Source organism: Euleptes europaea, chromosome 1, assembly GCF_029931775.1.
Source record: "Euleptes europaea isolate rEulEur1 chromosome 1, rEulEur1.hap1, whole genome shotgun sequence".
NCBI lineage: Eukaryota > Metazoa > Chordata > Lepidosauria > Squamata > Sphaerodactylidae > Euleptes > Euleptes europaea.
The window spans coordinates 124,457,556-124,482,985 of NC_079312.1; the positions used below are offsets into that span (position 1 = coordinate 124,457,556).

Here is a 25,430-nt window from a genome sequence, read left to right on the forward strand (position 1 = left end):
TCGCAGCCGACTTATGGCGACCCCTTTTGGGGTTTTTGTAATGTATGGGCATCAGTCAAGACCATAGCGAAGGAAGCCCAGGAGCTTGAGTCCTGGGCAAAGGATCCTAAGCCCTGCTCGCATGATTGGCCACAGCCAACACATCCTATTGGCCCTAAGCCAGGTCATGCCATTGGTGACCTGGGGGTTGTTTCCCCCCTATCACAGATCAGGGGGGGAGCGGCCACCGGGGACCCGGGGAGCATATAAGCAGGGCCAGGTTGTGGAGTTCTCAGTTCTGTCTGTACTGCTGAAATCAATAAAGCTGTGTTGGTGTTGGAACTCCGTCTCGTCTTCGTGTGTCCTCCCCACGCGGACTTAACAGTGGCGACGAAGGTTGGTGCGCAGTCCGGCTCGCCCTTGCTGACTTCACTACGACACACCTGAGACGCAACACCTCACTGAAATGGCTACCCGGGGGTCTCTGGAAGAATTCGACCCCAACAAACCAGGCGGCTGGAAGAGCTACGCGAGCCGACTGACCTTCTTCCTCGACGCCAACGATATCACCGATGTCGGGAAGAAGCGCTCCGCTTTCCTCAGCATGTGTGGGGCCCAGACCTTCGACCTCGCTCAGTCCCTGCTGGCCCCCGCCGAACTGGAGACGACGCCATTTCCTGAGATCATGGCGGCGCTGGGGAGCCATTTCAACCCCCAGCCAACTCGGGCCACCCGCCGCTTGGCGTTCCACCTGCGGGACCAGGAACCAGGGGAATCTGCAGCTTCATACATCGCCGCTCTACGCACGGCCACCCGTGCCTGCGAGTTCCCCGACCTCAACGACCGGCTGTGCGACCGCTTCGTGTTCGGACTGCTGAGCGACAAGCTGCGGCGCCGACTCCTCGCCAAGAAGGACCTCGCGCTGACCGCAGCCATCGAGGAAGCCACCGCGGCCGAATCGTCCGCCCGGCCCGGATGTCTGGGTGACCGGGCCACACCGATTCCCCGCAATCCGGTTCCAGTCCACCACGAGAGCGCCAGCGACGCAGCCTCCAGCGACGAGGACGAGGCTCACAAACTGAGTGACCGTGGAGCCTCTCGGGGGCGCCGGACTCGGGGTGCCAAAGACCGACCGTGCGCGAGCTGTGGCGAGCAACACGACCGCCGCTCCTGCCGGTTCCGCGACGCCTCTTGCCGGGCTTGCGGCAGGGTCGGCCACATTGCCAAAGTCTGTCGCTCAGCACCGAAGGGTCGGTCCTCGCGCCCGGCCAGGAAAGACGGCGCCCCGCGCTCCACCCACGACTTGGACGCCGATGAGCCCACCCGTAGTCGAGGGGCCTCGCGCGAGCCTCCTGGGACTCGACTGGTTCCCGGCGCTCGGCCTTCACATTGGCGGCATCCACCACATCAGCCAGGCCGCCCTCGACGACGTTTGGGCGGAGTTCGAGGACATGTGGAAGGGTCCACTGGGCTGCTACAAGGGGCCGCCGGTCCGACTGCACATCGACCCCGCCGCTGCGCCCATCCGCCTCAAGCCTCGCCGCGTCCCCTTCACCCTCAAGCCCCAGATCGACGCGGAACTTGACCGTCTTGTCGCTCAGGGGGTACTGGTGTCGGTCCCCAACGCCCCCTGGGAGACCCCGATCGTGACACCGCTCAAGCATCTGCGCGGACTACAAATGCACTATTAATACGGCGCTGCGGCCGCACGCCTACCCCGTGCCCATTGTCAGCCACCTCCTGGCCTCCCTTGCTGGGGGTCAGGTGTTTGCCAAACTGGACCTCGCCCAGGCTTACCAGCAGCTGCCCGTGGACCCCGAGTCGGCCAAGGCGCAGACGATTGTCACTCACCAGGGTGCCTTCCGGGTAACGCGCCTACAGTTCGGGGTCAGTACGGCCCCGGGCATCTTCCAGAATTTGATGGAAGACCTCCTGAGGGGCTTGCCTGGCGTCGTCCCGTACTTCGACGACGTCTTGATTGCCGCAAGCTCCGAGGACGAGCTCCTGGATCGCGTCCGCCGGGTGCTCTGCTGTTTCCGAGATGCCGGGTTGACGGTCAAGCGAGAGAAGTGCCAGCTGGGCCTGCCGCAGGTAGAGTTCCTGGGATACTTGATCGACGCAAAGGGCGTCCATCCCACGCCCGACAAGATCAAGGCGATCCACAACGCCCCACCGCCCCAAGGCAAACAGGAGCTCCAATCGTTCCTCGGCCTGCTGAACTTTTACCACGCCTTCCTCCCTAACAAGGCGTCGGTTGCCGAGCCGCTCCACCGACTTTTGGACAAATCCTCCCCATGGGCGTGGGGTAAATCGCAACAACGGGCGTTCGAGGCTACCAAAGCTCTCTTGTCTCCCTCTAGCTTGCTCGTCCACTTCGACGAGAAGCTTCCCGTTGTACTAACATGCGATGCCTCGCCCTACGGTGTCGGAGCGGTTCTGAGCCACCAGCTGCCGGGCGGCCGGGAGGCCCCGATTGCCTTCTACTCCTGGACCCTCTCCGCGGCAGAGAGGAATTACGCGCAAATCGACCGGGAGGCGCTCGCCGTCGTGGCCGGCGTGAAGAAGTTCCACGACTACGTTTATGGTCGCCCCTTCTCCATCATCACCGACCACAAGCCACTTTTGGGATTGTTCGTGCCGGATCGTCAGACACCACAAATCCTGTCCCCCCGTATGCTCCGGTGGTCGATTTTTCTCAACGCATACGACTTCCAGCTACTGCACCGCCCCGGGTCCAGCATCGCGAACGCCGACGCACTCAGCCGTTTGCCGCTCAAGGACTCCGACCCGGACCCGTCCCCGGCCTACAACATCATGCTGCTGGAAACTCTGCCTGAACCGCCCTTGCATGCCTCGGACATTGCGGCTCACACTGCGAAGGACCGCACCCTCGCCCGTGTTTTGAACTGGGTGGGGAAGGGGTGGCCGGCGGCCAGGCCGGAGGGCGAATTCAAGCCCTTTTTCACGGGGCAGCATGAGCTCTCGCTGAACAAGGGGTGTCTGCTCTGGGGGAACCGCGTCGTGATTCCGGCCAAACTGCGCACCAAGGTCCTGGACGCCCTGCATGCCTGTCACCCAGGCATAGTGCGCATGAAGGCCCTGGCGAGGAGCTACGTGTGGTGGCCGGGCATAGACGCTGCCGTGGAAGAGTGGGTGAGCCGCTGCCAGCCGTGCCAAGAGTCGCGGCCCGAGATGCCGCGAGCCCCGACTCACCACTGGGAGTCCACCCACAAGCCCTGGTCCCGCCTCCACATCGACTTCGCCGGCCCGTTCCAGGGCAAAACTTTCCTGATCGTGGTAGACTCCTACTCCAAGTGGTTGGAGGTGTCGGATGTATGCTCGATGACCTCGCGAGTAGTGGTGCGAGAACTGCGGAAGCTTTTTGCCACCCATGGGTTGCCAGACACGGTGGTCTCCGACAACGGGGCCCAATTTACGTCCGCGGAGTTCCAAGAGTTCTTGGCCAAAAACGGAATCCGCCACACGACCTCAGCCCCGTTCCACCCTGCCACTAACGGACAGGCGGAGAGAATGGTCCGTACGACAAAGGAAGCGATGCGGCGCATTGAGCGCAACGACTGGGACAGGGGGCTGGCAGAATTCCTCCTGTACCAGCACACCACGCCCAACTCCACAACCGGAAAAAGCCCCGCGGAGCTTCTCATGGGCCGCCGACCAAAAACACCACTTGACCGGCTACACCCCGACCTTGCGCCAGAACGCCCTCGCCACCAGGAAGAACCAGCAACCCCACGGGTCGTAGAGCAGGATGCCCCCGTCTATGCCCGTAACTATGGAAGGGGTCCAGCCTGGGTACCGGCTACCGTGCAGGACGCAACCGGCCCAGTATCCTACCGGGTTGCCACCCCCGAGGGTCGAGTCCTCCGGCGACACATCGACCAGCTGCGCAGCCGACAGTTTTCATGGCAGGAGACTAACAGAGGTGGTTTGCCAGTGCCTTCCTCTGCACAGCAACACTGGTATTCCTTGGTGGTCTCCCATCCAAATACTAACCAGGGCTGACCCTGCTTAGCTTCTGAGATCTGGCGAGATCAGGCTAGCCTGGGCCATCCAGGTCAGGGATATCCTCCACTATTACCCTGTTTTAAAAATAATTTGTTAGCTTCAATGTAAGCCAATGGCTCTCAAAGTGTGGAGTATACTTCACTAGTAAAACTGTCTGGCAGAAGATATAGCTTATCTTTGTTGCCTCTTAATATTTTTCCAATTGGATGGTGGTAATAATAGTAGAAGAGGAAGAGTTGGTTTTTATACCCCGCATAAAGTTCTCAGTGCTAAGTTAAGGCCTTCTATTGTCCAAGGCACAAGCAGGTTTATGCAGAAGAAACCATCAAATGTGTGCGCTTGCTGGTGATCCTGAGGTATCAATCTGCTTTCCTCACATCCTGAGAATTAGCCCCAGAATCTTTGTCCCAGGACCAAATCGGGGACTTGTTAACCATATCTGAAGCACCGTGGCTAGAGACACTGAAGCTGCATCCATGCATCACTGGGTAATGTGCTATTGCTGTGCTACAGGAATCATTCACTGGATTTCCTCACAGGAAAATCCAGTTGTGAATGACTGCTATAGTGCAATGATAGCACAATATCCCATTATATCTGGATGCATAAAGACCTTCTCGTTGTTCAAAGGAGCATTGCTGGGATCTGACAGTTAGAGCCTTCAGGTATTCTGTGTTCTAGGTTTCGATTAAAGAAAAGTGTAGGAACCCAGGGAGAAGAATGAAGCATGAATGCACCCAATATTTTTACCAACTGCTTCAGTATAATGTTTCTCAAGAGCTGATTCCTGTGTTATATTTTCCCATATCTGCTAAATGTTTGAAGGACATAACGGCATGTTTTGCCAAAAAATGTGCACTGGTGTTTACACATGTACATGTACCAGCAGCTGGATATATTTTTTGGTATTTCAACACATTGTCAAAAACACATACTTGTTTCTTGTAGCCTTAAGATATTCTGGCCATAGTACTGCATTGCGTTATCATACTTCAACCCACTAAGAAACTGGGCACTAGTTCCTATGGATCCCTGTTTTGTCCAGCTCCAACACTCCTTTATGTGGCCTTTGCCATATCTCCCCTTGCCAAAAATATTCCAGAACTCAGTTTGAAAAAGCCCACCAAATGAAGGATACCTAGCACCCATTTGTACATGATTTGTGTTTTCTTGGTGCATCTTTGTGCAAGTTAGGTTTGTATGATTTGGTTTCCGGTTTCATGGAAAATGGTTTATTTTCCCAAGTGGGGGAAGTCATGAAGAACAGAAACTTGGTTCAGCTCCAAACCCACCATTCGGCATACCTGCCAAAGAAGGACTGATGGATGGGCATCATAAAACTCAGAGCTACGTGCCCAGAGGGCCCACTGGCAGAGATCAGGCTTGCCCCACGTGGGCAAAGCTTCTAACTCTGGATTGGGGAAGGGGGGGTTTCTCCTCAGTAGGCAGAAGTGTTAAAAGGTGAACCCTTCCTTTGTTCTGCATTCAGTCATGTGGAAATCATTCCTGAGATGCGAGGATGGGGGGCAGAATGTGTTTGTTCCATCTGAAGGTAACTAGCATAATGCAACTTAGTTAAGTTTCCTTAGTTCCTTAGTTACGTTTCCTTTTATTTCCTTAGATCGGTATCTCTTGCTATGATGGCTATTTCCCAAATCTGTGCTCTAGTTTAATCTTTAGTAGTAAAGCTTCTTTCTTGCTTAAGAAATCAGACTGTGTCTGAAATCTCATCCACACACTAAGACCATCCATACACGCTAAGGGTGTGCACCCAATGGAGGAGCAGAGGTAATTGGAAGCTCTGCCCTTTGTACTTGCTCAGAGGCAGCCTTACCAGGGTTCCCCAAGACACTGGTTTACTGAGAGGCTGGGTTTTATACCTTAGGGTAGTGGCAGGAAGAGGAAACACTCTTTGAGATGCAGGAACACGCTTTGACATGCAGGCAAAAATTCAACACGCGTGTGAAAGCACACAGACCCAGGGTGGGAAAGTGACAAGGTTGACTGCGCTCTCCCAACGATAGAATGCTTTGTGTTGAACAAGGCATTCTATCGTTGGGAGAGCGCAGTCCCCACAATGCACCTGAGAAGCTCCTGCCTGTCTGTTGCATTACTGAGAGCTGACAGCAGCCAGACAACCAAATCAAGTCTAGCCTCGTAAGAGTTTTATTGCTGCTAACTGTGAATCGCCATTTATGAATTATGCTATCTTTCAATGGGCCTGTAATTGGGAATGTACACTGCACGTTATTAATTACTATATCCTGGTCTTACACAGCCAGAATCAGTTTAGCTGCTAGATGATGGACAGCAGCTGAATGCATTTATCAGATGTAGAACTCATTGTTTTCAAGCAAACCATAAGTGTATATAGGTTTGCCAACCTCCAGGTACTAGCTGGAGATCTCCTGCTATTACAACTGATCTCCGGCCGATAAAGATCAGTTCACCTGGCCATTGGACTCTATGCCACTGAAGTCCCTCCCCTGCCTAAACCCTGCCTTCCTCAGGCTCCGACCCAAAAACCTCCCACCAATGGTGAAGAGGGACCTGGCAACCCTAAGTGTATACATGCAGGGCCTGGTCAATTTCATTTTTTAAAATTTTGTTTGTAACAGTTATTACAGAATTGTTGCAACTGTCACTAGAATTGTCTAGGGCAGAAATATATGCAAATTTTTGTTTTTGCTTTTTGCTTTTTGTTTTTGGTGTAATCATAATGATGAAGGCCCTGTTACTCCCAAGGACTTTTTTCTTAAGCAGATAACAAGAATGAGACAAATTCACAAAGTGACAGGAGGGGTTGTATTTTGTTGGTTGGAAGAGGATGGAGAAAAGGGCGCTAAGATAAGAGTGCAGATGTGCTGGAGAGATGAGAAAGCAAGGAAGTCAGGGAGGTGGGGGTGGGAGGAGGAACTGAGTTTCACTTAAATGACCATCTGGTCTTGTCCAGACACTGTTCCTGGGGATGCTGGCAATTGCTGCTCAGCTGCCCCTTTCAGGGTCCTGCGTTTTATTCTGTTTCCACAATTCTTGCTTTCCCCTGAGCAGAAACCCTTGAAGATGATGAGCAGAGATGAGGGCGATCAGAGGACAGGGCTCCTCCTTAGGGTTGCCGACCTCCAGGTAGTAATGCAACCAGAAAGCCATTTCTTTTTGTTGACAATACAGATATTAGTATTTAACCTTCATTGTCTCGTATATGTTGTACACTATACATTCATTTAGTTTGGCCAACGTTGCTGTGATTTTGCCAAACCTCCAGGTAGTGGCTGGAGATCTCCCACTATTTGAATTTATCTCCAGGTGACAGAAATCAGTTCCAGTGGAGAAAACAGCCGCTTTGGAAGGTGGATTCTATGGCATTATACCTCACTGAAGTCCTTCCCCTCCCCAAACCCCACCCTCCTCAGGCTTCACCCCCCCAAATATTTCCAGGTGTTTCCCAAACCGGAGCTAGCAACCCTATTCCTCCTGCGTTTTGTAGAAGAGGGGATTTTAGCAAGCTCTCCGTTTCTGATTCCTTAAAGCATTGAACTTGATGGGTGGTTTGATCTTAATCTGTACCTATTGAAACGCCTTCCTTTACACAGCTATTAAATGCTGGGGGGGGGGGAGTAGGCTGCATCCCTCCCTGCCCCAGTCCTTTGTGTGCGCAGATGCCTTAAAGAGGGAACGGCGCCCCTTGCTTTGCTTTAGAGCCTCAACCCACAATGCTGATTGCTGCTTGGCCCTCCCATCCCAAGCTGTTCTTGTTTTGCAATATCAATTAGACAGGGGGCAATTAGCTGCCGTCTGTGTTAAACCGAAAGCCAGGCTCACAAGCAGCTATTGATAAATAGCAGTGTTGCTACCATGGAGCAATTAACATCCAGAGCCGCTTTTCTCTAATTCAGGTTTTTATAGCTTATTATCAGATGGCGCAAGTGCTGCTCTCTGCTTCCGCAGGTGTAGAGAGCTCTCTACCAAAAGCCTTCATCTGGGATATTGGAAGTATTGGCTAAATACAGGCTCTTAATGTATTACCATAGCGACTGGGTTACAGAGCTGGCCACCAGGATGGAATAAACGAGGAGGGGAAGCCTTCCATGCCCTGAAATTACCACTTCTGGTGTTCTTGCTATAAAAACCTACACTTGCCTTCCCTCATCCGACCCTGAGGAGCCTATAGATACCTGGAGAGTTTGGGGGCGGCACCTGAGTAGGGTTGCCAACCTCGAGGTACCAGCTGGAGATCTAGTGTTATTACAACTGATCGCCAGCCAATAGAGATCAGTTCACCTGGAGAAAATGGCCGCTTTGGCCATTGGACTCTAAGGCATTGAAGTCCCTCCCTCCCTAAACCCTGCCCTCCTCAGGCTCCACCCCAAAAACCTCCCGCCGGTGGCGAAGACGGACCTGGCAACCCTACGCCTGAGGAGGATGGGGTTTGGAGCGGGGAGGGATTTTAGTTGCCAAATTCCAACTGCCAAAGCGGCCATTTTCTCCAGGGGAACTGATCTCTGTGGCCTGAAGATCGTTGTAACAGCAGGAGATCTCCAGGCACCGCCTGGAGGTGTGTAATCCTTACCAGGCATGACAATGAAAGGAAGATCAGCCAAACAGGTGACCATTTGGCATATCGGTGTAGGAATGGAAACGGGTGAAAGGAGTCGAGCAGGTTATTTGAGAAAAGCAGCCACTCTCAGGCAAAGGGGGTGAATCTTACTGCGACTGTGCAGATGGTACCTCTTGCAGTTCATTGGGGGATCACACCCAGCTGGGAATGGGAGCTTCCCCAGTGTTGACTACTTGCCTTCTGCAAGCTGGACGCATAAAGAGTAAGCGGAGAACGATGAGTTGTATTTTGGCTAGACAACTCCATTATCCATCCTCAGATACCTGGGACAGCTCAGTTATACAGAGCTTCCTAAAAGGAATTGGGGGAGGGGGCTGCCACAGAAGAAGAAAAAGAAGAGTTGGTTTTTATATGCCAACTTTCTCTACCACTTAAGGGAGACTCAAACCGGCTTACAATCTCCTTCCCTTCCTTTCCCCACAACTGACACCTTGTGAGGTAGGTGGAGCTGAGAGAGTCCAGAGAGAACTGTGACTAGCCCAAGGTCACCCAGCAGGCTTCAGGTGGAGGAGTGGGGAAACAAATCCGGTTCTCCAGACTAGAGTCCACCGCTCTTAACCACTACACCACGCTGGATGTCAGGAGTGTGCAGAAGCAGTAGGTCTGTACGCATGTGTGTTTCGTGACCTGAATCCGTGCTGCATTCCATCAGTTTGAGACACACCAGTAAGAGGGAGCTGATAAAAGGATACCCAACATTGGAGGAAATCGGTCATTCTTCTGTTTTCTGTAGTCAGTCTATCCCAGACTTACCGTTTATAAATCCATGTTCCTTTCTGGTTCACCGTTTCGCACTTAGTAAGACCACCTTACCTCTCTGAGGCTGCCTGCAAAAGAGCTTTAGAGCATCCTTCTAGCAGAATCAGAAGGTGGGTTCCTTTGGCTTTCCCTCCATCTCCACACACAGGTGGCTTTACGCCGTGTCCACGTAGCTGAGAATGGCTCCCTTTCACTGCTTGCCTAACTTGAGAAGGCTCTTTTGTATTAGAGGCCAGGCTGCCTCTCAGTTCTCAAGATACTTCAGGTTGAATGGCTTATTTTTGCCTTCAGAAAACAAGGAAGGATGAGAGGGGAAGAGGGAGAGCAGCAGTTTCTTGGTTTAGTGACTGGGGAAAGACAGTAATTATTTGGGGAAGGCAATTATCTGGAGCAAGGCAAGCTCCAGAATTGGGGGAACTATGGTTAAATGATATAACGAAAGACCCTTCACACTTTGCTTGTAGGTTGCAAAAAGTACATGAATTTCATCTTTAGGGATGCCAGGTCCCTCTTCGCCACCGGTGGGAGGTTTTTGGGGTGGAGCCTGAGGAGGGTGGGGTTTGGGGAGGGGAGGGACGTCAATGCCACAGAGTCCAATTGCCAAAGCGGCCATTTTCTCCAGGTGAACTGATCTCTATCAGCTGGAGATCAGTTGTAATAGCAGGAGATCTCTAGCTAGTACCTGGAGGTTGGCAACCCTATTCATCTTCAGTTTATGTAATGACATCAAGTGAGGATAGAGTTGCCATCACCGGATTGCAAAATATCTGGAGATTTTAGGGGTGGAGTCTGAGGAGGGTGGGGTTTGGGGAGAGGAGGGACTTTAATGGGGTATAATGCCATAAAGTTCCCCTTCCAAAGTGGGCTTTTTCTCCAGGTGAACTGTTCTCTGTCACCTGGAGATCAGGTGTAATAGCGGGAGATCTCCAGCCACCACCTGGAGGTTGGCAACCCTAGGTGGAATGTTGCATGTTTAAATTATTTTTAAAAACAGTATATACAGAAGCACCTATGAGGAAAGGACTGGACCCTACTGTTATTTTTATTGGGCAGCACAGAATCCCCCAATTTAATGCTGGCCATTTCCTAAATGACTGCATCATATGCTTGCCATTTAAAACACAGCCCCAAAAGCACACTGAGAATCGGTCTCAACTAGGCAGAACCTTAACACTCGATTTTTATACCAAAGCACTACAAAAGCTGAAAAAGGCTAGAAGATAAAGGTAGAGAGGATGGCTGCTCTGGAACACAAGATTCCAAATTTGGAGTTGGACCTTCGACCACTTATGCCTCAGACCCTCCTAAAAAGTAATCCTCCTGGAAAACAAGCTGCTTTTGCTTAACTTCAGAAACAAACATGATTTTTTGGGTGTGTCAATGTTGAGGCCATTATGGATGTTTGGCCTTCAGGGACAAAACTGAGAAAGAGAGAGAGACAGAAAAATCTTGCCCTCATTTCCTCTCTGATATTTTATGTCAGGTCAATCATTTCACCGGGTAAATTGTATTTCAGCTCTGTCAAAAACTATTCTGGATTGTTCTGTTTTTGATCTCCACCCCCGTTTTGGTCCAGCTTTTTCTCTGCTGTATCATCCTCCCCAGAGAAGACTTCTGAATCAATTAAATCAAACTGTTCAGTTGCCAAAACCCTTTTCTGGCTAGATTGCTGGGTCCTATTGGTTTATTAATAATAATATTTTCCCTTACACAGAATCTTTCAGGCAATGCTCACCAGCAAATATTGAACTTTAATGGTGCCAACATATCGACGGTGCTTTTTGTGTAATTCACAAAATGTATAATCACTAAACGGTCTCGGCTTCTGTGTGGTACAGGAACTGCAAAGAGACGGGCAGGGGGAGAGGGAGAAGAGTTTCTGGAAACTCATCACTGAGCTCCAAAATAAATGGCATCTCAAGGCTCAGCACAGAAGCACTACCAGAGCACATGATGCCATTATTTTATTGTGTGTGCGGGGAATACCATTATCCTAATCCTTTCCTTTTGCGACTACTATCTTGTTTAAATATTGTCCTTCTCCTGCCTTTCCTGGAAACTACAAGGGCTCTGAAACACCACCTCACGTGAGGGCACATGGCTACACGCTCGAGCTGGCTTGGCTCTCCTAATCCTACATAATGTACTTGAATGGATGGGGTGAGCTGAGTACACATGGCAGATGTCCTTATCTGTTTATCCTGCCTTGCTGCCTTCTCCTCTCCACTCCCGAAACTGCGAAAGATAAAGGCTGGTCCTCTTTTAAGCCTTCTTCTGAGCTTGGCTTCAATCTGCTTCCCTTCAGCTGAGGTTTGAAAGCATGGAATGGTTATTTTAATGGCAGTTTGCTTTGGGGTTGTGGTTGTTTTGCTGTAGAGTTTGTGCCGTTTTTTCCTCTGAGAAAAGGATAGTAGCCTGTGTAACAGTTCATTGTTGCTACTAAACAGCTTTGCCCTGGGCAGAATTTAGCCATCAGGCAACTACATTCATGGCACATGTATTCAGCAACTTCTGCCAGGAAGGAAACTAAAATGAAAACCCAAGATGAAATCAAGGACTGATTTCAATCCTAGTCTGAGTCCTGAAAATATCTATCATAGACATTCAGCAATTCCTTACAGATTTTGTACCACTGGTAGCTGAATGTGTGTTGTTAAGTATCCAAATACAGCAACTCTTTCATTATCGTCTTATTCATGGAGATTTGTTTTCATTCCATGTAATGATGTTCAAAGCGATAAAAAAAAAAAGATCCCTCAGCAGAATTTTTAAGCAATATCGTTGGTTATTAGGAGACAGCCCTAATAAACATCACAGGACCTGAGAACAGACAAGAGCTCCTCGCAAGAGCATAGCTCTTTGGCAAGTTAATTTATCACGAACACAGTAAACTTCAGAAGCGAGTAAGCCAAAACTGCATCCCCCAGAGCAGGACAACAGAAAGATCAAAATCTATTGTACAAGGCAGCCATTGTAGTACTTGACTGTATTAAGCAAGAGTGTTTTGTTAAAGATTGTTTTAATCTACATTTGCAACTACCAAAGTAGCTATTTTCTTGGCTTGCAGTGGGGACAGACGAAAAGTTAGATACTATGAACAAAGTCATAAGGGAGAAAGAAATGTTTAGATTAGTGGGAAGAGTCTGTAGTACCTCACCAATGTTTTATGTTTAGGTATGAAAGGACGCATCCCTAATAATTGTGTGCGTTCCTGGAGCCATGGAGAGTGACGTCATCATCCCTTTGAGTCCTCGTTTTGACCATTTCCAGTGTAAAAGGTGATGAGAATAGGGGTGTGCTTTCAGATATTCCTTAGTCAAATTACTCCCCAAATTTCCTGTTTCTTTTTGGCTTGGGGAAATTTGAAATGACCTAAAGTACTCCAGAAATTTTGGGAGCAACAAAGATATATCTCTAGAAATTTCAGGAACATTTCAGGTTTGGGAGAGGCAGCCCTTTGAGGATCTGCAGCAGCAGACCCGGTGGAGGCCAGTTCTACCCTAGTAGGTCTATAAACTTTAAAGGACTGCCCAGCAGGAGTGGGCGTGCTGTCTTTCTCTCTCCTCCTCACTGCTCAGGGGAGGAGCAGTGGACGTGCTAAAAACTATGTTTTGATTTCATTGTGTTAAAGGGAACAAGACATCCCTTTTCACTCACTAAAAGACCCTGCCACCACCCCACAACCTGTCACACAGGTTCAGGGTGACAGGTAGGTCAGGCAGTCTCGGTTGGCCACCGGTCCTGCCTCTTTTAACATATAGAGAGAGCCCTGACCCTTCCACACACAAAGTCCCCTCTCTCGCTCAAAGAGACACTGCCAGACCAAGTAGCCCAGTCCCCTTTAACAATCACCCTTCGCTCGGACACTGAACTGTCAGGGATTGGGACTAAACCCCTGCTTTGGTCACATGTTGCCATTTACTCATAGCCTAATATACGAAGACTGAGATCTTTGCATGTGTGAGTCTTTCCCTGAAACCATACCCATCCAGTCCACAGGGTTAAAAAAAAACAAGGTGTTAACTCTTATTGAACACAACATTGGAGTGAATCAGGCAGTGATTACAAAGTTTCTTTACAAGCTGAACTTTTGAAGTTTGGGGGCTTCCTAGAGACACTTGGTTGGCCTCTGTGTGAACAGACTGCTGGACTTGATGGGCTGTGGTCTGATCCAGCAAGGTCTTTTATGTGCTTATGTTCTTATCCAGGCTTTCTGGATTCTTTGTTACAAGTTGCTGTTCTTTCAGTCAGGGTTAGGTTGCTCTTCTGTCCCAGGTTGGTTTTGAGCTTTCAGCTCCTTCACTCAGCTAGTCTGATTCTCTCTGAACTAGCAGTTTCCCACTGTCAGCCTCTCACCAACTTTCTATCAGTTCCTGCTGGTTGCTCTTAGGGAGAGGTGGAACCTAACCTAACCATCACAGGGTATGATTTTCAGGTGCCAGTATCCTGTGCTTGAAACAATGTCCTTAAAATGGATTTCCAGAAAAGTATCAACAGTCCTGAAATTTCAGGAAAATGAAAATCATGCCCTTCGGAAAAAAATCCTGAGAAGAAACTATACGAATTTTTTTTTAAGGGCACATCCCTGGAAATGTATGGACAAAGGAGAATCTGGCCTCACTCACAGGAGATGTATGCAGGAAATTCATCTCCATTTTCTGGGTGTGGAAATGACATAAAGAGAAGAAGAAGAGTTGGTTTTTATATGCTGACTTTCTCTACCACTTAAGGAAGAATCAAACCGGTTTACAATCACCTTCCCCTCCCCACAACAGACACCCTGTGAGGTAGGTGGGGCTGAGAGTGTGTGACTAGCCCAAGGTCACCCAGATGGCTTCATGTGTATGAGTGGGGAAACAAATCCAGTTTACCAGATTAGTCTCCGCCGCTCATGTGGAAGAGTGGGGGATCAAACCCAATTCTCCAGATCAGAGTCCACTGCTCCAAACCACCCCTCTTAACCCCTACACCACCCTGGCTCTCAAAGGAGTTCTATGTCAGACAAGGCATCTTCTGCCTATGAATCTCAGAGGTGTTCATTACTTACATATTTATCCTCGTGTCCATAAAGGGCAAGGTGGTTAGCATTATCTAGCTTGGGCCACATGTAGAGATACAGTTCCACCAGAAGAGTCACCGTCCACTTCAGTCACAAAACGTCTGCCCATTGGTTGAAGATGGAGCAAACCCTTTTGAAGTTTTGTCAAGGAGGATGATACCTTGTGGGCCTTGTTGCCTTTTTAGAGAGTAACCTGGCTCATTCTATGTTCTACAATCACTCCCTTGGCTGCCCATCAGTTATGTAGTTTGATTCAAGTTACTGGATATCACCTACAAAGCCCCTCGTGGCCTTGTGGTCCCATATCTGTAGGACTGCCACCCCCCCCTCCCGTGCTCCATCATGACAACTTTGCTCACCTGAGCAGTGCCTTTTTCAGGTGCCACCCTGCAAATGGGCAAGATCAACAATGTACATTCTCTGCCGTGGCCTCCACCTGTTGGAATGGCCTGCCTGATGAGTTCAGGAGGGCTCCCACTCTCCTGGAATTCTGCAAACTATGCAAAACTGAATTATTCAGGAGAACATTTTTACACAGGTAATAGGACTAGACTATAATGGAATGGTTCAGAAAGATGCTTTAAAGAATGAAAAGGGACTGTGTACTGTACCACTGTGTATAGTAGAATCTCTCTGTTAATGTATGTATTACTCTATTATGTAATTTCTGCATCATGTAACATGTCGTGTTAATACTTATCCTTTGTTTTAACTTTGTCTCAGATTTCTGCTTGGTTTCAGATTGCTGTAATCCTAAACCAATGTAATAACATGGCTTATTGGTTGTCCCATCCTGTTAACTTACACTTTGAGTCTCAGTGAGAAAGGTGGACTATAAATAATGTAAATTAAAAAAAATGACTAGCAGATTTTTACGTTTTGGGTTAGTTTGCCATTCTCTGGTGCAAGAAGTTGAACAGTCATCCTAGTTCACTTTACAGAGCATGGTATTTTTTGGGTTAGCCTGCCCAAAATCTACAAAATAACAATTGTTGCTTTTGGATCAAGGGAAAGTAGCTGTGAATCATTAATGGCTGCCATACAGAGTCTGGTACATGGGATTCGGTGGCATTCTGGAAGGGATGCATTTCTCCATCCATACCAGAGCCGTTGATTTTCTCCTCCAGGCACGCTTCTATTCTAATTCAGCTCTTCTGCCCACTCTCTCCTTTGACCTCCTGCTGTGGATTTAGGACTCCAGGTGGTTGGGCGAGCACAAAAATTAGCCTCAACATAGGCTACTTTGCTTCAGTTTAGCAATACGCTGGTAGGCTGAGAGCGTTGTATTGAGGTAGCTTTCATTCCAGCCTTTAAATTGCAGCTTAAGCAGTGTGGATGCAAAAACTACAGAAACCAAGCAGAGCAGCTCAGCAATGCAGCATGAAGACGTTTTGCTCTTCAGTGTCTTGCTCTTTGTTTTTTTAAATATGTTCTATGTTTGCCGGGGGGGAGCCTCAGGAACAAGCGATCAAAGCTAAGACACCTTTGCTCTAATGCGGGGTGGTGGTGGTGGTGGGGAGCTGCCTGAATTGAGCTGAATTGACAGGTGAGCTGTCACGAACCATTATTTGCTTCCTTAAAGAATTGGAAAGCATCATTAAGTATCTCTTTCTGTCCCAGCTGGTAAACTCTGTTCTATCCAAGGCTTGCTCATTCTGGTGGCTTTTAAAAGAAACACTTTCCTTAAAGGGTAAAACAGCAAGACATATTTCTTTTAAAAAGGAGGCTTTTAACCATATAGGAAAACCTTGAAAGCAAGGTAATGATGACCCTCCAGTGGGCGAAAGGGCACTACAAATGTCAAGAACCTGTTTTTTTAAATGTAAGCCAGTGCTATGGCTTTTGGTTGGAACATGAACCAGAAGTATCACCTAAGGAAGGCAAGAGAGGACCTTCTCTCTACCCGTCAGAACACCTGTTTCTTACGATCATGTATGTCTTTGGGTAGTTTGCCAGTTATGCACTGCACAATTTTTCTTATAAACAATTAAGTGGAAATGTGTGAATGCTAAAGGCATAAAGCTATTCGCACAGGTGCTACCTTTATGTAGGTAGATTTATTATTACGGCCTTAGCCAGCAAAGGTACAATACCTTTATTGTATCCTGGATTTCCTGTGCTCTATGATCCCTTCTCAACTAAAGAGCCTCAGGTCTGCTACAGTGAAGACTGTTTTTCCAGCCAAGGCCTTAAATAAAGCTTCCCCCACCCCGACTGAGGAATTCCATGCTCTCTCTGACCATCTGAAGCTTTCATGGTGTGAGGAACTGTACTGCTCTTTTGCTGTGTGTGTCTGGTTTGCCCGTACAAGCGGCAAGGCAGAACCTTGGTTCAGGTTGCTGTGTTGTAAATTTCCAGTGGGCCTCAAACTGGAATGTTGTGCTGATTCTCATACCCTCCTGTCTCCCAGTCCCTTCTCCCTCCTTTCTGCTTTCCGTGACCTTGGCTGTGTAGATTGCGTTAACGAGCTTCCCGAGACCTTTGATGTTACTGTGCAAGGCTTGGCCTGTTACGGCTATCTGACTGTGAGTTCTCAAAACATGTACTGACATCTGCAGAAGAGAAATGCTTATAGTCTAGCTTTTGTGAATGTACTGGCACTTGCAACTTTGGTCTTGTAAGAGATCCTATCTATCTGAAGCCTTCCAATAAACTTACCTGCTTCTGAGTTGACCGTCTGAGCAAGTGATTTTGTGGAAGTTGCACAGGGAGGTGGGAAACCCTCACACATGGGACCTTCTTCGAACAGGACTCCACTCACTGCTGACCTCAGTCCTCAGGGACGTTGTGGCCTGCCCACAGAGAGCGTCCCACATGCTGTCCTTGAGCCTAACCAGCAAAACCTACCCATGGCCTGTCTCTGTCATCACAAAAATAATGAAGGGTCATTTTAGGCTGAGGAGGCACGTGGTATGACCTAACTGACATTGCTCCTCCTCCAGCTCCAGAAACAACCGATTGAGGAACTGGTAGATGTGGGTCACTGTGGGGGAAACTCAAGACAGCTGTATCCCTCCCCCAAGCGTAATTTTTCTTTTCTTTTTTTACAAGCCTTGAGTGCTTCTGCTTTTGGTGGCAACTTGCCCGTGCCTTGGCGAACTCTCCTACTGCATTCACAAATAGCTATAGGACAGCATAAAAATGTTTGAACACTTTGCCTCATTTTGTTTAATCACCTCTCTCCTAGAGGATATTACAGAATAGCAAACATACTGAAAAGAGCAACTACAGTGATCAAGAAAGGTAAGGAAAATCAAAGAATCTGCAGCTTTTTAACATTTAGGCAATGCTTATATTTCCTTCAGCTCTGTGCTTCCTGGTTCCTATTGCCAAAAGAGTGGGAGTTGGCTCCTTACACATCTTTCCTAAGGGGAAACTACGCCAGAATGTCTTACACCTAATATTTTGATTTGCATTTTTTTCCATTTCTTAAACTAAATGCAACAGTCGGCAGGGCTGGGCAACAGACAGAGAGACCAGACAAAGCCAATTGTAGTAATTCCTTCCTGGGGTGGTCATTCCTCCAGTTTCCCCAGGTAAGGCTTGTAGGGTAATTTAAATTCATGCTTCTAGGATAGTACAGTAACTTTGGCTTTTATATTAGTGGCACAACAGCAGTGGCTTCTCCATACCTATGGCTGCAGGAAAGCAGACCTTCCTCCTCCCTTCCTTTGCAGTGCTGCACACCAGAAGCCAAGCAAGAAGAACCTCTGTCGACTGTACCGTTTATGCACAGCCAATTTTATACAGGATGTAGTTATACTGTGGGGTCATAAAACCTGTCTAAAAACATATCACACAGTCCCTAAGAAAATGTATCTATATATTTTCACCACACCGAGAATGAGATATATTGATACAAGTATGGGATGTCACCAATCACAAAGGTGTGACTCTGTCTCAAAGACAAGTAAGTTTTGAAATCTATTGGGAATTCAGATTACAAAATCCAGCCTATAGACGAGAGGATACCTTTTGGAAGCAGTTGAAAAATTGTGATCAAATTCTAAAGCTCTAGCTGGTGGGTCCCAGGTTTTGATGGAAATTTAGAAGGTTATTTGCAATCTTACATTATAACTCCTCTTCTCTTCTAAAATTACAGCTGCACCACCTGGAGGCAAGAACTGCCATAAATTTAAGTAGATTTCTAGCGTCATCTAGTGGCCATTGCCAACTCTGCACAGAATCTATAGATCAAGGTAACTCAGCCAGAATCAATGTATTCACTCCACTGTATGTGCATGTGTGTGTGTGTGTGTGTCCATGCACTCTCTGACCATCTGAAGATGGTGACCCGGTAGGCTACATATGGTGACGTACATATGGTGTGACCAGGTAGGCTTTTCAAGAGAAGTGATGAACAGAGGTGAAAAGGACTTACCAACATATCAAATTCTCAATGTGCCCAAATTTGAGGATACTTATATTCAGAGACTGGAGCCATGAACAGACAAGACAGATCAGAAAAAACTGGGAAATAATACATTGGGGGTGGGGGGCGCAAAGCCCTCAAATTAATAGAAGCACTTTTACCTTTAATAATGAAGGCCCTCTGTGGCCACTGTTGGAGTTGCTAGGCAGCAATAGCAGCACTACTAACCTTCAAGCTTTGGTTTTTGTCAGTAAGAGGCAGGGGAGAAAAGCCCCTTCCAGGGCTATTTTAGCTACCCACCCCACCCCACCCCTGCCCCCCTCCCTCCTGCCCAGGGGGACTCACTGGGGCCAGGGCCAGCAGCAACCACCAAGCAACTTGTTGCAAGGTATTTTGGTGGCTACTGGCCAATGTAACACCAGAAGATTTGTATGGAGCCAGCTGCAACCTCTGCTCATCTCGCAAGCCTTGGCCAGGCTTGGGAGCAGTTGTTACACAACTCATGAGAGCAACTTGATACTACACAGCTTTTGCAATTTGGCCAGACTTTTCCCAGAGAGAGAATGCCAGGAGGAAGAAAACTGAGCCAACGTGGCACAGTCATTAGGCGACCTGAGACCTAGACTCTAACCCCCACTCTGCTATGCAAGGCTTGGTGACCTTGGCCCAGTCATTCCTTCAAGCCAATATCTACCTCACTGTGTTGTTGTGAGGATAAACTAGAGAGGATATAAGCTGCTTTGGATCCCCATTGGGGAGAAAGGTGGGGTATAAAGAAATAATAAGTTAGATTGAGGAAAGAGCCCTGTGGCGCAGAGTGGTAAGCTGCAATACTGCAGTCCAAGCTCTGCTCATGATCCCAACGGAAGTTGGTTTCAAGTAGCCAGCTCAAGGTTGGCTCAGCCTTCCATCCTTCCGAGGTCGGTAAAATGAGTACCCAGCTTGCTGGGGGTAAAGGGAAGATGACTGGGGAAGGTACTGGCAAACCACCCCACAAACAAAGTCTGCCTAGTAAACGTCGGGATGTAACGTCACCCCATAGGTCAGTAATGACCCAGTGCTTGCACAGGGGACCTTTACCTTTTTTAGATTGAGGAAGCAGACCAAAGAAAGGTTGGTTGGTGAATAGGAAGGAGAGAATGAAGCAGGAAAGGGAAATGTATGCGGTGGTTGCATGGAGACAAAGTAAAGTGGGGAAAAGCAATATAAGAAAAATGAAAGCCCCCCCCCCCATCAAGTCCTTCTACTTTTATACATTTTCTGTGGTTGTTAGTCATAGGAGACAGCTAAAGACCTATGTGAAAGAACAAATCCCTGCCACACGCATACAATGTGGGATGTTTGTGCAATATTTAAGAATCCCCTCCCCCCCCTTCTTGTCAGTGTAGTGCCAATTAATGAGTTGGGCTGAGAGTGTTCCATTTGTGGTGTTTATTGAACAGGAAAAATATTTGCACTGTTGGGGGAGAGGGATAAGCAGCTACGTAGGACAATCCATTGGGGTCTGTAATATTAAACAGAGTGGAGGCTAAGTGCCTGGGAATAGGATGCTAATTTTTTTTAGGGATAGTGAATGAAGAGTAAACCGACTTTGGCAATTAATTTGAATTTAAATCTCACCCTTACCTTGAAGGTTTAGAACAATACATTTCAAAGAACTCAAAATATAATAAAGGTGCCCCAATTTAAATTCAATCCAAGACTAACACATTTTACATTGCTTCTGGAAGATGCTCATATACAAGCTTTGGCAAGTTAGCAGGGAAAAGGAATTTCATAGTTGCAGAACAGCCCTTGATTACTTTTCTGTAGGACCACGTTGCTTAAAGTTATGATAGAAATTGTATCATTTAGGCCATTTTCATAAGCTTATTTCCTAGCAGGATACCACTTCCAGATGTGACAAACATACAGATCTTTTACTACATGTGGATGCAACTAGTGTTAGCACCAATCATAGCTTCGTAACAGACATACATGCATTTCCTTCTATGTTGCAGCATACATGCAGTTATCCTACACAGAAGTTGTATAAGCAATTGTTTTGTAGAACTACAGAAGGACACGTGGGTTCAAATCTCTATTTAACCATTAAACTGGGAGCACTTGGGCCAGTATTTCAGCATAACCTATCCCCCTAAGGAGAATGGGATCTTTAAAAAGTTTTTAAAAAACGAAATAGTTATTTGAAGCAACTCTAAGAGCACATGGAAATAGCTGTGCTTGGGTCTACTGCTGGGTGAGATCAGCAGATTAACAGGGTAACAGACCACTGTAGTAGGCTATTTCATTAGCACTGGTTACTGCACATTGCTATTTAATGCATTAAAACAGAGGAGAGGAACAGAGAGCAATACCCTTCATTACACATTTTACTTTTTTGTGCAAATTAGAACAGTTCACAGTGCTTTAAGATTTGCAAAGGGAAAAAGTCAGAAATGCTTGATGCTTCCTCTCAGTAGGAGTTTTGAGCCTCCTTTGACCTACGTGAGCCAAAATTCTAAGAAGGCAGATGTTACTCCTGATGAAACAAAAGGATATACAGAAGTATATACCAGAAAGAGCCATGGACATCAGAGTATTGCTGAGGTTTTACATTAGGAGTCATAGAGGGACAGGAAAAGAAACAAAAAATTAACATGAATCTTAATTTTCCTGATTCAGCCATGCTTCCACCTCCCAATCAACGCTCAACCTCAGCTACTTAATCAATTCCCTTTATCCCATCACTTCCACAGCTCTATTTAGTCTATTATCACATTCCATTTTCTACAAATGAGTTTCCACATAGATGCAAGTACATTGTAACGCAGCAACACTGTGCAAAATCTTTTATTTTTCACTTTGATGTTCTGAGATATCGATTCCTATCCTCTACCCCGGTGACAAATGCATTTAAAGATGTATTCTTGGAATATTCTCCCAAGGGCATGTGAACTTACTTCCCAGCATCCTCAGCTACTCATGGTGGTAACTCACAGCATTTTACACTTGACGGTTGAAGAAGACATGCATCATTCAGAAAGACTGAGAACAGATTTGGGGGGCCCTTCCTCTTACTAAAGGAAAGGATACCTGTCTGCTTCCCCACCTGTATCCGAAAGAACATGAAAATGACAATAACACAAGCACCACCATGTACATTTGCCTTAACTCACGTTGAAACCCTGTCATAACACACTGGTGCAGCTGCTTTCAGGTAAATGGAAGTCCTAATTAAGGTTGGCCCTGATTCTTGTAAGCAACTAGGAAATGCCAATTCTATGAAGTTTCATTCTTCAAGCAGAAACTGAGCTGGTAAAAGCTGAAGGCACCAAAGGAAGGGTGCAGCAAGCCAAGCTTAAATGCAACTGGTACCCCTCCTAGCCTTGAACCTTTTCAGTCTGACTAATACACAGAAAAACCTATCTTAAGGGGTGCTAGAACAGGCTCTTTAGATATGACTAAAAGGAGAAGACAGTTTGGATGAGAAATAAAACAAGCAGCTCGTGTGCCCACCCAAAAGGGTTAAGATTAAGCTTCTCACAGTGTAAACCTATGCAGAATTACACCCTTTTAAGTTGATGGGCCTGTCAATCACCTAGCTTCCTACATTAATTTTTAAAGAAATAATTCTGCCTCTTGACAGCTCAAGAAGCTAGTTGGCGGTAAAGCCAAGAGTGTGGGATCAAAAACAAGAGGATGAAGCACTCAGAAAAGAAGTGTGGAAGGGGAGGAAGGAGCTGTCGTGGACTATGCCGTGTATGCTGAACCAGACTCTCCTCTGGACAAACAGGGATGATCAAGGACAGGGATCAATATAGCGATAAAATGGCACAATGAATAAGTATACCTGAACACCCCTTCCCCCCAAATTCTTCATCTGAAAGCATCCTTGGTTGTAGACTCCTCTGAAGACTGGAGTTCTTGCCTGCAAGGTGCAATACTTGGAGAGCTCTCCCTTGGCTGGCTCTCAAGTCTACAGTACCGCCTCTCCTTCCGCGCCCTAGGAAAAGCAGTCTCTTCCGAAGCAAGTCGAGAAGTAAGCATTCAGACTCCCCCCACCCAAAAATACAGTTCACATTTATTATCGATACAAATTAAAAACAATCTTTTAAAGACTGTTATCTTATTACCAAGATTGAGGTAATATGTTTACAAAACATTTACAGAAACTGATATGAAGTTCATGAATACAGAGAAGGTTCGGCAGGGGCAAAATGGCTAAATTGAGTTCGTGGGAAGAAGGGCCAGTGGAATTGTCAGTTCTGGCAGGAAAGGGAAAGCACAGCGGTAACTGGAAAACACTAAGGAGAAGAGCAGGGGGTTAGTCAGGTCGTAGTAGCCATGGCACACTGCTAAGAAAAAAAGAGTCAAGTCTTGCTTTTTTGTGATGTATGGAGCCCCTCAAGTGTTTGTGCTTTGAGCTCTGAAAGATGCGTTAGACTTCTAGAGAAACAGTATCCCCCGAGGGACACTTCTGAGCAAACTTAAAGAGATCTTCAGACGGGAGAACTGGCTGCAACTCAAAGGAAAAAAAAAGTTCTACAAAGCCAGACATTCTCTGGGCAGATGTGGACTGTTGAATGAAGCGGTTTCTTTACAGCTGTCAGCAAAATCGCCATCTGAGAGAAAGAGAAGAAAGAAAGAAAGGGACCATCTTTCAAGACAGAGCCCTTAAAAGCGGGAAAGAGGATGTGCCCTTTTGCAGTGGGGCACCAGTGATACTGAACTACCAGGGGGAGCTGTGCATGGCGCTGTGCTTCTACGGCAGGAACCATGTTCAGGCCCGCATACTAGGGATCAAAACTGCTACTGAAGGTAGCTGGCATCTAACTACCTAAACAACAGCAGGAGAAACAACACAGCGCGTGCGTGTTTATAAGAACTATCTAGATTGCCTCCCAACCCCAGTTAGCCAGTACATAGTATACCTCACCTAGGCTGAATACTTAAAAAAACACAATTGTTAGTTGCCCGGTTTGAAAGGAAGTTATTTTCGTTGATATTTTATCTTCCTTTAAAAAACCCAAATCCTAAGCAAATCCTCTTCACCTCCCTGTTAAGAGATTACAAGTTGCATTTCACTGTTCTTTTACTTTTTTCAAAAGGAAATACCATCACCATTATGTTTTACAAGCTGCCCCAGCAGAGAGTTTCTGGGCCCAGCCTGCCTTATAAAAGAATGGGCTCTTTACTTGAAGCAGATCTGATTGCCCCGGGGGGGGGGGCAAATATGGAGCCATTTCAGCAGTTTTTGCTCACTTTGGGAACTTATTTGCACTCCAACAAAACTGAACAGCTTTAATCTTGAGGTCTCCTGAACCAGTTTCAAGCCGGAAGCATCTCAAAATATTAACTGTCTTACTGTTGGGGCTTAAAGAGCGTTGGGCTCTGGAATTTAAGTTTCCACTTTGGGGAACTTTGGCCTATTTGTGTCCTGGGTAGAGGGTTAAAGAGAGCAGGAAAAGAAGAATTGTTGCAGCCGCTCCTCCCTCTAATCAACTCCTGGCAGAAAGGAGATCCCCAGCTGAGTGCTTGTTGAAGGTGAAAAAGATGCAGGTGTGGTGTGTTGATGTGCGTCCCCTCCCCCGCCCCAAAAAGAGAGAGAGAGAGAGAGAGAGAGAGGAGACAGAGAAAGAAAGAAATGAACCTGAGAACCCAATGTAGGGCCAGCCTTGAGGCTGATTTGAGGAGAGCCTGCTCTAATCCTCTTCTTCCCCAATCATCAGTGCTCAGAAATGTGAATTCAAGGCTGGGAAAAGAAAATCTTTCAATGCCCAAAGCTGGAATATGGCCTGAACGATGTGATCGAGTGAAAAAATACCAGGTGTCAAAATGGCTTCCTGGGAGAGCCTGCGCCTCTTCCTCAGCAGAGGGCAGCAACGCATCTGTAACAAAAGCTGGGTAACAAGTTCAGCCAGTCACCAGCTGGCCCTTTCTGAAATGTCAAGCATCCAGCCACTGTCTCCTCCAAGTCTTAACAGAGGGGCAGTTAATACAGGAGGGGAGGGGGGGATTGCAGCAGCAGGAAAGGAGAAAGTTTTTTTGAAACCCAGCGAGACAATCATGGGCAGCAGCAGCAGCCTTGGATTAGTTTAGGTTTCTAACGCACTACAGGATTTTCTGGTAGGGTGTTAATTGCTTTTTTAAATTAAGTTCTCGACCAATACATTGATTACTTGTTTCTTTCGTTCCAAAACAGCCCTCGCAATTCCAAGTTAGGGGTTGAGCAAGCAGGTTTAGAAAGTATTATGGCTACTGAGTTAGGTTTAGACACACTTGCTTTGAGATCTAGTTCAAACAAAACCATTACATTTAAATGCAAACAGCTACTTTACTATCTATAAAAAGGCCTTCCACTTTTTTTTTTGTTTTTTTTGCAATTTGTCACTGATGGTTATGCTGCGTTTGTGGTTGGCCTCCACAGACGAGGGTCCAGCCATCTCATCCTTTGGCTTTTTTTGCTGGCTGTGGCACTACCTGGAAATCATGGAGCTGGAGTGAGACTGGCTGGAAGAGGTTGTAGCAGCACTGAGCTGAGAAAATCCACTGTGGCTCGATTCCAGGCTGCTCATGGACCCTCTGCAGCGAGAGAGAGACACACACACACACAAAGACATAAGAGAGACGTGTTA

The 25,430-nt window shown here is 47.3% G+C and overlaps 1 protein-coding gene and 1 pseudogene across 1 annotated transcript in view; one reads left to right on the forward strand and one right to left on the reverse strand.

Annotated features, from left to right (window-relative positions):
• The first annotated feature begins 445 nt into the window (after window positions 1–445).
• Window positions 446–16,990, forward strand: LOC130476383 (uncharacterized protein K02A2.6-like; annotated as a pseudogene).
• A 6,331-nt stretch (window positions 16,991–23,321) lies between these two features.
• SEC14L1 (SEC14 like lipid binding 1) overlaps window positions 23,322–25,430 on the reverse strand; it is a 55,960-nt gene continuing 53,851 nt past the window's right edge. Inside the window, exons 16-17 of the mRNA XM_056859818.1 lie at window positions 25,276–25,377; window positions 23,322–23,417 (exon numbers count right to left, since the gene is read on the reverse strand). Coding sequence (XP_056715796.1) covers window positions 23,402–23,417; window positions 25,276–25,377 — 118 coding nt within the window. The 3' untranslated portion in view covers window positions 23,322–23,401. The remainder of the gene's footprint in view (window positions 23,418–25,275; window positions 25,378–25,430) is intronic.